This window comes from Peromyscus eremicus, chromosome 1 (genome assembly GCF_949786415.1).
Source record: "Peromyscus eremicus chromosome 1, PerEre_H2_v1, whole genome shotgun sequence".
In the NCBI taxonomy this organism is placed as follows: domain Eukaryota; kingdom Metazoa; phylum Chordata; class Mammalia; order Rodentia; family Cricetidae; genus Peromyscus; species Peromyscus eremicus.
The window spans coordinates 133356375-133368747 of NC_081416.1; the positions used below are offsets into that span (position 1 = coordinate 133356375).

At 52.5% G+C, this 12373-nt stretch overlaps 2 protein-coding genes across 3 annotated transcripts in view; one reads left to right on the forward strand and one right to left on the reverse strand.

Annotated features, from left to right (window-relative positions):
* Entrep2 (endosomal transmembrane epsin interactor 2) overlaps positions 1-6391 on the forward strand; it is a 419262-nt gene extending 412871 nt beyond the window's left edge. The window contains exons 9-10 of the mRNA XM_059273396.1: positions 592-819; positions 3545-6391. Coding sequence (XP_059129379.1) covers positions 592-819; positions 3545-3861 — 545 coding nt within the window. The 3' untranslated portion in view covers positions 3862-6391. The remainder of the gene's footprint in view (positions 1-591; positions 820-3544) is intronic.
* A 3183-nt stretch (positions 6392-9574) lies between these two features.
* The window catches only part of Apba2 (amyloid beta precursor protein binding family A member 2), a 114703-nt gene continuing 111904 nt past the window's right edge, over positions 9575-12373 (reverse strand). The window contains exons 12-13 of one of the 2 annotated variants that reach the window (XM_059273417.1): positions 11055-11115; positions 9575-9790 (exon numbers count right to left, since the gene is read on the reverse strand). In XM_059273417.1, coding sequence (XP_059129400.1) covers positions 9627-9790; positions 11055-11115 — 225 coding nt within the window. In that variant the 3' untranslated portion in view covers positions 9575-9626. The remainder of the gene's footprint in view (positions 9791-11054; positions 11116-12373) is intronic. The other variant, XM_059273425.1, reaches the window with a different exon arrangement.

Sequence of the window (12373 nt, forward strand, 5' to 3'; positions counted from 1 at the left end):
TCCAAGTCCACCTGAGGCTTGAGTGGCCAGGCTACACCTGATCCTGCCCCCACTTCCCTGTGTGCCGAATCAGAGCCCATCCCTGAGCTACACCCTCAACCCTGAGTTCATTTCTGATTGTTTCCAGGTGAGGTTGATGCTGCTGCCCAGGGCCTACTCTGGCAGCCAAGGCAAACATCATGTGGGCTATGTCTGTCCCACATATCTCACCTAGGGGCTGCAGGCCAGGTATGGGGTTGCACTTCCTGCCTGTCCTGGTGTCCTTCAGAGTCCATGTTCTTTCTTGTACAAGTCCTGATCTACAAGCAGCAGCTTGGTGATCAAAGCAGCTGAGTGTTGACTTTAGCCTCTCTGGGAGTGGGAGGGGCCTGAGCTCCCCCACCCTCCTCCTGGCGTAATTCCTGGGAGGCTGTCTGCTTTCCCCCAGGCTTTTTAATCCATGCAGCAGTACGTGGTGATCTGTCTCAGTGTTGGCCTGCTTCTAACGGTGGAGTTCATGTAGGTTGGGTTTGGAGGGCAGACGGCTGGCTGTTTCTGCATTCGGGTGCCTTTGCAGCCACTCACTCTAATATCGTGCCCATTCTCTTGCAGTGCCTGCCAGTAGCACGAGTCTGCCAACATCAGAGGGTGCCACCTCACTGGGTCCGAGCCACCCATCCCCTGATGGCACCTTAGACACCCCGCCACCCCTTCTGTCTGCTCCAGTCGCTCATCATGTGTCTCCAGAAGCAACAAGCTTGAGCACACAGGCACAACCGAGCCCTGGGCGTGTGGCCCGCTCGGCCAGCGACCCCACCTCCTGCACATCCAGTGAAGCAGGTATGGCTCACTTGTATTCTCAGGATGGACCCAACTTGTAGGGCAAGAAACCTCTGACAATTGAGGCCCAGCCTTGGATCCTGGGAAGGGCCATCCACACATTTGAGGGCCCTGAGCTGGGGTGGAGGGGTGGTAGTCTTAGGCCCTTGCTGTATTGCTAGGGAGGCTTCCTTCTGGCAAGGGAGGAAGGATGCAAGAGTTTAGGGTAATGAGATTCCCTTTAGGTGACCAGCACTACCGCGCCTGCATGAGCATGACGCTGAACTACATGCATGCTCTGAGGTCCAGATCAGAGTAGGTGGCCGCAGGTAAAGACTGTGTGTAGGTGGTGTGTCCTCTGGCCTGAGTGTGTTCAGGGAGTGTCTTAGCTAGGGTTTCTATGGCTGTGAAGAGACACCATGACCACAGCAACACTTATAAAGGAAAAAAATTAATTGGAGCTGGCTTACAGTTTCAGAGGTTTGGTCCATTATCATCATGGTGGAAAGTATGGCAGTGGGCAGGCAGACATGGTGCTGGAGAAGTTCTACAGCTGGATCCACAGGCAGTAAGGAGACTGTACCACACTGGGCATACTTTGAGCACATAAGACCTCAGAGCCCACCCCCACAGTAACACACTTCCTCCAACAAGGCCACACCTACAGGACCTCTGTGGCCAGCTGCCCAGGGATGCATATGCCATACCAGCTTCCTTGGAAGTCTTGCTTGTGTGCCTGAGGCTGGAGAATGGACACCTGAACCTTGATGTTATAGGGGAATAATTTCTGCAAGTAAGGACTGGCTGGTGGTCTTTGACTCTGCAGCACCGTGGGAACTTTTGTCTGATTGGATTTGAAAGAACTCTACAGAGGGCAGGCGTAGGGGTATCCACACCAGCCTCATTTCAGTAGCCTTGTTTGGCTGAACACCAAGCAACCTAGAGTCTGGCCATGCCAAGGGAGAGCAGTCTTTGGAAGGAACCAAAAGAGTGACAGAAGCCAGCTACCTGGGAGCACCTTCCTGGTAGAAACATCAGATTTTGCACCTTTAGATTTGGGGTGCTACATTCCCCCACCCCTTGCACCTCCCGTGGAGAAAGTTCAATCCAAACCTGGAATGCTCTCTTTGCTCCTTTACTTGACACCATACGGCTTCCCTTCCTTCCACCCGCAAGGGCAGCGTGTGGGCTTCTGTGTCCACTCGCCCTCATGGAGCTTTGAGAGAGGCTCACATATGGTTGGAGGGGATCGGGTCCCTTCTCTGGCCTTCTGATAGCTCTCTTTGGCCTGTCCCTCTTGGTGGAATTCATGGTCTATGACAAACAGCCACAAGGATGGGGCAAGGGAGAGGTGGCCACCTTCCCTACCCGAGGTCCACACAGCAGCCCGCTGCCTCAGTCTCCTCTTGGCCAGAGGAGACTGCCATTGCCCCACATGTTGAAGGCATGTGCCTTCTGCGTCCCTGGAGAGTCTCAGGATTGGAGGGTGTTCCCAGACACCTACCTGCTGGGCTCCTGTGGGACCCAGACCTGGAGAACTACAAAGGGCTTCCTTTTATCAACACATCTGCCTAGCCCTAGGCAGCTGGTGAATTTTACCAGAACCCCATCCCCACCCCTTCCTGTGGGGACTGAATGTTCTCCTGGTTGAGGTACAGCCAGGACCCTGGGATAGGACTGTCCTGGGCTGCTCTAGAGAGAAGTGAGGCACTCCTCAAACACTTTGACATCCACCTACTGTAGCGGGGAGGGTCATGACTAGTGGTCCTTTGCTGCCTCTGCATTCAGCTGCTCTAGCTCTCGACCTAGAATGTGAGTTCCTGACTCAAGGTCATTATATCAGAGCCTGTAACTCACAGCATACTTATGCTTAACTTATTTACTTACATTTCATTTTGTTTTGAGACAGCGTCTCATGAAGTAGCCCAGACTGACCTCAAACTCCTGTCTCAGTCCCAAAGTGCAAAGACTGGGGCCATTGCCCCCTGGCTTTGCCTTATTTTGTTCTGCTAAGGGGGTCATTGGCCCTGCCTAAGAGGTTTATGCATCATCTTGTATTTAATTACTAAGCTTGCCTGCTACTATCCCCAGGACCCTAGAACAGACCACCCAGAATGTGTCTATTTTGGGTGACATGTTAAGCAAGCTGATTCTCAATATGATCCTTGAACGGTGGACCACATCTCCCTACCCAAAGATGCCCAGTTCTTGGAGGTCCCATCTACGCAGTGTTTGTCCTAATTTTGAGGAAGAGTGATATTTGTGACATTTGATGGAAGCCAAAGTCATTCCTCCAGGCCCAGCCTAGAGGACACTGGGGAAGACCCTGGAGAGAGGCTGCTGTCTACACATGACATGGGGGAGGAAATTCACTGCCTTTCTGCCAGCTCTAGTCTTAAATCAGACTGTCTCTAGATGTTGCTACTCTGCCCCAACAAGTCATCAGACCACAGAGGACAGAGGTCACGGAGCTGGAGGAGGCTGAGGAGAGCTCAGGAACCCCCCACAAGCCCTTCTCTTGGGCCCACCCCTCACTTCAGTCCTCACCTCAATCCTGAGAGGTTAACACCAACTTCACCCCAGGCTGACAGGAAATAAAGTGATCCAGGAAGCTGGGTCACACTGGGGTGCCTTCTCTGAAACAAAACTGGCAGCATGCTTTTATTCCTTTTTTTTCTCCCCTAGAACTTCGGTTTCGTTTGGTTCACGGTTGTTTTCAAATTTCCTCTTTCACTTCGATTTTTAGTCTCGACATCGCGCCCTGCCATGGCTGCCTGTCAGCACCAGCTCTCATCTGCTGGCAACCCGGACACCTGGAAAACGGACCAAGGGACCAAGCCAGAGACCGTACAGACGGTCTCCAAAGAGCGACCGCACTCCTTAGTGGAGAGCAAGGTCTACACAGACACCAGGGTTTTGGTGGCTAAGTTTTTGGAACACTCACACTGCACCCTCCCCTCGGAGGTGCGACACGTGGTGGGCACCATCCGCTCAGCAGTCCCCTCGGAGGAGCCCAGGGTGGAGGAGGCCATCTTTGGTGCCGGCGTCCTGGACCAGCTCTGAAGCAGCTACAGACCTGGATGTGGACACTGATGGGCCCAGGGCCTGCAAGATCCAGTCCTGCATGACACCACCGTGCTTGCTAGAGAGAGGCCTTTGGCCTGCTGGGCAGAGAACAAGCAGAAATACCCCAGCGAGGCTCTCTGGTGGCCCGGGCAGGGAACTGTTACTCATTCTCCCATCAGTTGTCTTCCTGGGGACTGTTTGCCCCCATGTCCCACTAACTCAGAGATATTTCTCTCCTGCCCTTAGCAAGCTCTGGTTGCTTCAGGGGTATAGCACCTTGAACTGAAGAATGTGACAGGAACACCTATCCAGGGACAGGTGACACTTGTGGAACGTAAGGACATTGCATCTGTTCCAAGACAACCTTTAACACAACTGGGCCCAGCTTAGATCAGTGTTACGTGAGTGGAGGGTGGTGGTGGCGGCAGTGGCAGCGGTGGAGCCATTTGCCATCTGGCTGGTGTCACTCTGCAATGAAACCTTTATAAAATCCAGACCGATTATTTCCTTTCAAAGGAAATAGGCAATGTTAGCATAGCCTGGGCCCGCCCTTTTGCCCACCGGGCTATCATGCATATGAAACTACAATGAAAACTCTTCCTAGACACCCTTAGAAAACAAGTAGGGTGTCATGAAGGCTTGAAATGCCCGCCTCCTTGTATCCTGGGCCCCCCACTAGGCCTCTGTCTGCGGGCTGTTAAACCCACCTCCTTTCCTGGGCTCCTCCCCATGGCCTCCCATCCTTTTAACCATAGCAAATAATTATTACTTGTGTCTTAACAGTATGCTCCTCTCCCCATCCCCTGGAGGGCTTTCCCTTGGATGTGACGTCACCCAGTTGGGCTGGGAAGGTCAGAGTCTGGGCTAAGAAGCCCTTGTCTCTGTTAGGTGTGCACCTTTGGCTAAGGCATGCCTTTTATGACCCAGAGTTGTCCCTCCTCGACTCAGGTGGCGGCAGGCACACCTGTGTTGAAGGATGCAGATGGTCAGCCCCTTATTTCTGGGAGAAGGCCAGTCGCGAATGTGCAGAAGCAAAGCAAAACCTGCTTGGGCACAACCAGGGTGGCTTTGGGCAAAATGGCCACCCCAGGCTTTCTTGGCTGTTCAGATGTCATTTTCTGGCAAGATCAACAGCAACTTCTCAGCAATGGGGCCGGAGAAACCTGCCTGCAAGAACTTCCTACAAAAAAGTGGAAACGCCCATGTCTGGTTCCTCCAGAGCAGCAGCTACAAGCACGTGAGATCACTGTACCCCACCTATGGGCCTCAGTATCAGTGGCACAGAAGCCCTGAGTCTATGGGAAGTGCCCGGGTGGACCAGAGTGTGACCACTATTGTTCAGTGTCCAGCTGGCAGGCTTAAGCAGCTCTTTCCTCTATTCTGCCGGCCGTGGCCTGTCCTTCGGCCTCTACTCTCCTGTTCCAGCCCCCAAATTCCCTGTAGCCAATATGCTGAGGCCCTTCGTGTGTCTGGAAGCTGTGGGGCTTCAGCCCACATGGCTTGGGAAACACCCAGTGGTGGTGGTCAGCTATCCATGCTCTGGTGACTTTACCATTGCCATGGTTGTTGCCTTCCTGAGGTTAGGGAGCTAAAAAATATAAATCAGGCATTTGATGGCAACCTTGCCTTTTCCACAGGAGACGTAATAGAGATGAGTTTTTGAGCACTTTATTCAGACTATAAAATCCTCTAATTTTTCTCAAGTGAGGACTTTGTCAAATCTCTTCCAGGTAGAATGGCCTCCCCTGAGCCTATCAGCTTGAAAAACCTCCATAGCCTGGGCTTGGGTGTGTGACGTTTTCATCGCCTCAGAGATGAAGCGAGGCAGTTGCAGGTGTCTCGTGATTGGAGGACCCATGCAGCAGTGTAAACACCTGTGGACTTCAGAACAAGCTGAGATCCAAGAGAGGCCAGGACCCGCCCCATCCCAACTGACCCAAGCTCTAGGGTATTTTCATAGTGTAGCCAGGGTGAACAGTTTCTGGACACAGTGCGGAACTCTGTGGCCTTCATGCTGCCTTGTTGCAGCAGGCCCTCATCTGCCACGTGGCACTCTTGCCTCAACCTGCACCTCCCCCAGCTGCAGGCTACCACCCCCCCCTGGAAGCCCCGAGTCCCAGACAGTCTCATGAAAGGGGTATGCACAAACCATCCTGGCTAGGTTATGAGATGGCTTTATCTTAAGGATAAAGAAATCACAGGACTTCATGCTCCTGGGTGCGTGAGAACTCCTGGCTCCCAGAGCAAGGCTGTTAGATGACAGATCAATCTCCATTCACCTTCACAGGGCCCCAGATGGCCCACATGAGCACTAGAAATGCCCAGGGTCCAGGTTTCCAGGAAGTCAGAGGTATTGGATATAGCCGCTAGATGGCATTCTTGCAATTTGACTTGTCTCTTCTGGGTCCCTTGGCTCTGCCTCAGTGGTGACCTAGTACTGGGAACCCCAGGCAATATGTGGCTTCCCTGAAGCCCAAACCGCCATCCTCCACATTGCTTGCACATCCTTCCACCTTGGAAGCTTTGCCCGTGCTTTTTTTTTTTTTTTTTCCTGATATCTGAACTGGGCCCACCAGTGATCATTTGGGAGGGGATGCTCTCACTCCAGGCTGACCAGGTCTCGGCCCCCCAACAACAACAACAACAACAAAAAAAGGCCAGCATCTTCTAGGACATCCTTCTCATGTCTGCCTGGGGGCAGGAAGATGCTGATGTGAACCCACTGTGGGTACCAACTCTACTTTGGGGAAGGCAGGGGCAGGAGTCTCCATCACAAGGATAAAAGTCTCCTTCTCAGGGAGGCCATGACCAAATGAAATGCTTGCAGTCAACCCTGGAATGGAAAGCTCACTTCGGATATTCTCTCCCCCTTCTGCTCTAGCAGCTCACAGATGCTGCTGAAGCAGAATTTATAGGAAATTTTTTTCAGGCCACCAGAGAGTTGTTTGTACAACTTGAAAGGTTGTATTTATTTAATGTACCTCAAGGTGTTTTAATAATGATCAGTGTTTTAATAAAAAGTATTTCTGGTCGCTGAGGTCTAACTGGGATGGAGAGGGTCCTGGAGGGACTGGATTTGGGGGAGCAAGAGGCCACCATGGCTGCCCACCAAAAACTCAGTGCCAGGGGCTGCGGTGAAAAGGCAGTCCCCTATACTTACAGTCCAAACCACAGCTGCCCCTCTGTGGACTTGACAGTCAAGGGTACCTGAATTCCAAAGTCTCCCATTTAAGGTCCTGAACTACGAGTACAGGGGCTGGGAGATGGCTTGGTGGGTAAGGAGCTCATTGGGCAATCGTGAGGACCTGAATTTGGATTCTTAGACGGAAGGGAGGTGCATACTGTAACCCCAGTGCTAGGATGTGCAGACAGGCAGATCCAGGAGCCCGCCTGCTGTCCAGCCAAGCAATCTCCAGGCTCTGTAACAGACTGTCTCAAAAGATAAGGTGTGACAGTGGACGATACTCCACATGTGCACAGACAGTCATGTGCCTGCACACAGGTGAAAACACATGCACACACCACACCCACCATGCCTTCATATCATCTCTAACTGCATCTTCTCTCTGGAGCTGGGCACATGCTTGTCCAGGACACATGGGGGGGGGCATTCCACTGTGAGGGCAGCAGGTCCAGCTCCTCTGCTCTCTAGCTTTCAACACAGGGACTGTTCTCTTCATTCTGCAAGAATGCGTGCCATCTAGATAGCAGTCTGTGAATCTTGGCACAGGGACACACTGTCCTCAGTTCTTCTGTCTTTGGGGAGTGAGGAGACAGACCCAGAGACCTTTGTGCTGCATTTCTGATGGTTTCCCACTGCAGTGTTTGGAGCCAGAGTGCACGGGGAAAGGCTGTTCCTCACCTGCCTCTGACCGCCAGAAGTGAAGGGAGCACATGGCTCAGGCCCCTCAGGTGGTTCCTGCAGAACCATGAGCAATGACAGCACCTGACCAACGGCTCACAACAGCAGGGCATGCTCTGCTATGGCAGGACAGGAGAATCTGGCTCGCCAAGGTCTCCCACCCCAACCTCCTGAGGAAAAAACCCCAAGTTTACCCCATTCCCCACTCACGTCAGGCAGCAGCAGGCCTGTGGCCACTGACCAAGGTACAGAAGGGCACAGGTGCTAATATTCTACAGGTATGGATCACACAGGTCGGGAGAAATGTCAGAGTGTGGGCCAACTTCCTTTCACATCCCCAAGCGCACTTCTCCTGAGGTAACAGGTCTGGAACAGTCTGTCTCCACCGCTCCTTTATTTAGTCCTCAACAGTCCACAGCCATGTCTCGTCCATGCAGCAGGTGACTAGGGACCCTGGAACTGACCTGGTGCCCTGACACCATCAGGGACACCTGGTGATGTTAGCCGCTGCCCTCTACTTCCCGCGTGAGAGCTGCTAAGCCTTCCAGACCAGAGCGGGGTGACGCTACCACAAGGCAGACCCACAGAGCCACTGTCCGAACTGTGGAGATGAGAGGCCCCGGGGCCTGCTCAGCTGACAAATGAGGTACACAAAAGTGCTTTTCTGTCATGACTTCAGGTTTATTAGCGATATGCAGGAAGTCTTCCTAGGGTCAGCTGCATGCAACACACAGGTTCCTCCTCGAGTACAGTAATCCTAAAGCTTTAGTTACTGTGTGATAAGGCTTCTTAAGTCACAGTGTATTCTTCAAGGCCTGAGCCAAAAAAAAAAAAAAAAAAAAAAAAAAAAGAGACTGCCAGACAAAATGATGTCAGTTAACATTGATCGCTAATGCGCCGAGCCGGCCACTGGGCTCCTTGCTCCACACACACTAACACTGCTCTGCGCCGGATGGCCAAGCACCTCACTTGACAAGTAATTTGCACTCTCTCTGGTCCCTTCGGGAAGGGTAGAGGTGGGGTTTTCTGGTGTGGGCTTGCTTTGTTGGGGACAGTGTGTGTGTGTGGCTATGTGTGCGTAGATTTTTTTTTTTTTTAAAACAGGGACGTCTCCCATGCTTCTGCCTTTGTTCCTGGCAGGATGTTGCCCCCTAAAATAGGGAGCCCTGTGGTGAAGAAGTCAAAGTGAGGATGCCCAGGGAAATCCACAGGGTCTCAGGGGACTCAGGACAGGCGAGGACAGGAGAAGCAGCTGTGGTCACAGGTCGTCAGAAAACCCAGACGTCTGAAGAATGGCTTGCCAAGGTCAAAGTCCAAACAGTCATATTTGCTAAATAAATATGGAGTTGTGACATCGTGACCATCGTTTTTTTTATTTAACTCGGGAGTATCCCCTCGCTGCGTAAATACTTACAATCAATCACAGGTTCCCACACTCGGCACAAGTCTCATCCTGGGAGCCAGGTTGTCCCTGCTCCTGTGTAGATGGAGGCCAACGCCAGCAAGCAAGCCCTTTTAGGACTCCGCTGGACCCCAGGAGTCCCAGCCCAAGGGCAGAGAGGGCTGCGGCTGTATCCCAGAGGGCTCCCTTCACAGCCGCGCGGGGCAGGCACCACATTCACATTCCATAGCCTCAGGGAGGAAAAACACAGCACACCACACAGAACTACCTGTGAGCACCCTTCATCAGCCGCAATGAGAATGTGGCAGAGGAATTGGTGAGTTTTACAAAGGACTGTCCTTCGACTCTCGCTTGGTAAGGACATACCTTTTTTTTTTTTTTTTTCCTTTTTCTTTTTGTGGCAAAACCCCAAAACAAAACTAAAAAAACCAAACAAGAAAACTAGGTGATGAGGACACACCCTTCAGGGGAGCCAGAGTTCTTGGCTGGGCTGTGGGGTCAGGGGTCAGGGCTTTGTCCTGGCTTTCTGGCTCCTCTGGGCCCAGGTGGGTCTGCCTGGCGTCCCTGCTCCATGGCGAGGCTGGGTGAACCTAGATGTACAGAGGGGTCTCCTGGCCTGTGAGGAGTCTGAACATGGCCGCAGGCATGGTCTTCATGTGAATCTGTAAACAGAGAGGGAAGGCTGAGCTGCCCGCCACTTCTCAAGTGAAAACGAACAGCAGAGGCCCAGTCCCGGAGAGGCTCTCGGAGGGACCGGGCTGAGGTAGGTGGGTCCCTTCCTCTCCAGGGTGTCATCCACTGGGCAGCACTCTTTTCCTCTCAAGTGGACACCAGAAGGATGAAACATTAGGCATCTGAGGGTGACGACAGTCTGCCCCCTGGAGGCAGGCACCCCACCCCAGAGCCGCAAGGAGCATGCTGTGCTTCTGTGACTGACACTGGATGACATGAGTTCTGGGGCTAGGAAAAGGCCAAAAGGGAGGGCAAGCTGTCCCACGACTCCATCCTGTGAGGATCAAGTAACAAATGTAACAAATGGCTCTTAACAGCCCACTTGCCCTTGCTGGATCTCCATAGGCTAACCATGGGTCTGCTTCCGGGGCGGTGGGATGGAGGAAGACACTGAGCCCCTGAAAGCAGGGAGCAGGCGAGCTTCATTTTCTCATTTTCCTCTCAACAGGGCCACACTCCCGGGCTTGGGTTACACTGTGCTCAGGCAGAGCCTGCCAGAGTCTCAGCTGCCCCAGTCCGTTCTGCCCCAGGCATGCAAGCCCTGGCTCTACTCTGCCCAGCTCATACAGGTGAATATCTGCAGATGGTTGCTGCGTTCATGTTTTAGCTCCTCCGCAGCCCAGGACAGCCTTTTCCTACCCCACCCATAATCAATGTGGGCTCCTCCGCTTGTGACTCCACATGTGCTTGGGGTTGGTGGAAAACGCAGCAGACATTTTAATCTCCCAGCTGGGAGGGCACAGCCCCGACCCACAGGCTGGAGAGAGTCTCCCATCCTCCACCTGCTTTGCTGCCTTCTTGGATATCCATTATTCTCAAGCCTGAGGAAGTACAATCACTTCTTGGGGTCCCAGGCCCACTCCCCCACAGGATTGATTTCCTTAGGTGTGAGGCTGAGCGCTCCCATGAGGGCCGTCCTTTCTGAATGTCTACTTAGGAAAATGAGATTTTCTCTTCTTGGAAGCCATTAGTAAGAAGCAGCCAATGGCCCCTTCCTGTCTTCTCCTTGAGAGCCAGCCATCATTACTGCCCAGGGAATGTGCCTCTTCCCCGGCCGTGGTATTTCACAAGACACTGACTTTGTCAATGTGGTTCCAAGAGAGGTGATCTGAGGGACATTATCCAGGACACCCCGAGGAAGGAGCAACTCACACCCTTCCCTGCCCAAGGAAATGGGAGCCCTGACCATCTTACCTGCATGGTCACCAGGTGGCCACCAGAGGGAGTTTGGCAGACTGCCTGAACCTGCAGGGACCTTAGAATCCAACCAAACATCAGCTGGCACCCAGCTCTCCCCACACTTCTCCTGCTCAGTGCTCACCCTCTGTGCCAGCACCCACACTTTCTCAGAGACCTTGGTCCTACTCACTGTGACTACCCTGCCACTCGCACACTCACACCCACTCCCCCATACTCATGCATATTTGGACTCACCTGCACCCATTCTCATATTCAGATGTACACGTCGTAAGCACATGCTTACCCCGAAAATTCACAAATGCATTCATACACACACACACACACACACACACACACACACACACACACACACCTCTGCATTCATGCACACCCATTCTCCTACATTTATGCACACATCACAAACACAGCCTCACCCACAAATTCACATGCATCCACACCCACACTAACACCCACACTCATACAAACCTGTTCTCATACTTCATCTGTCATCTGCCTCTACATGCACAGGTCACAAACACACACCTTTCCCACAAACTCACAGATTGAATCACTCATTACATAAATACTAACACAAACACCTCACTTTTAACACACCTATTCCCATATACATCCATGAACACATCAAAACACACTCTCACACCACAAACTCACATGCATTTGTACCGACACCCCTATACTCACTAGCACCCACACTCACACCTGTTCTTACAGGGATAATCATATACAGCCATACAAAACACTCCTACCCAAACCTTCTATAAACACTAACATCCATACACCCATACCCTCACCTCAACTCCTCCCCACTACACATGCTCATGACTCCTCTCTCATGTACACACACACACACACACACACACACACACACACACACACACACCTTCATATCACAAGCCTCACCCACACTGGGTAAGTCTCCTTTCTGTACACCGTGGCATCACCCAATCTAGCCTGCTCCACACCATGCACTGCGATGCTCACCTATGAACTCCTTGAGAGCAGCTGTACCCCTCCACTGGTACCCTCTTGGCCATTCTCTTGCTACCATGGAGATGACCCAAGAAGAGCTGAACTAGGGGATGGTTACAAACTAGTGAAACAGGAGAGGAAAAGCAGCCTGACCTGGGCACAGACGGGCAGCAATGGCACAGGAGCTATGAGGTGACCAGAGCCGCCCGGCCTAGGGGGCTAGGTTTGCAGGATTCTGTTCAGAAATGGAGCTGGGAGCTGTGCCTGGTGACTCTGCCCAGTGACCTCTGCCCTGAGATACCGGAATCAGAGAGCACTACCTCGCACTGTGCTCATTCTATTTA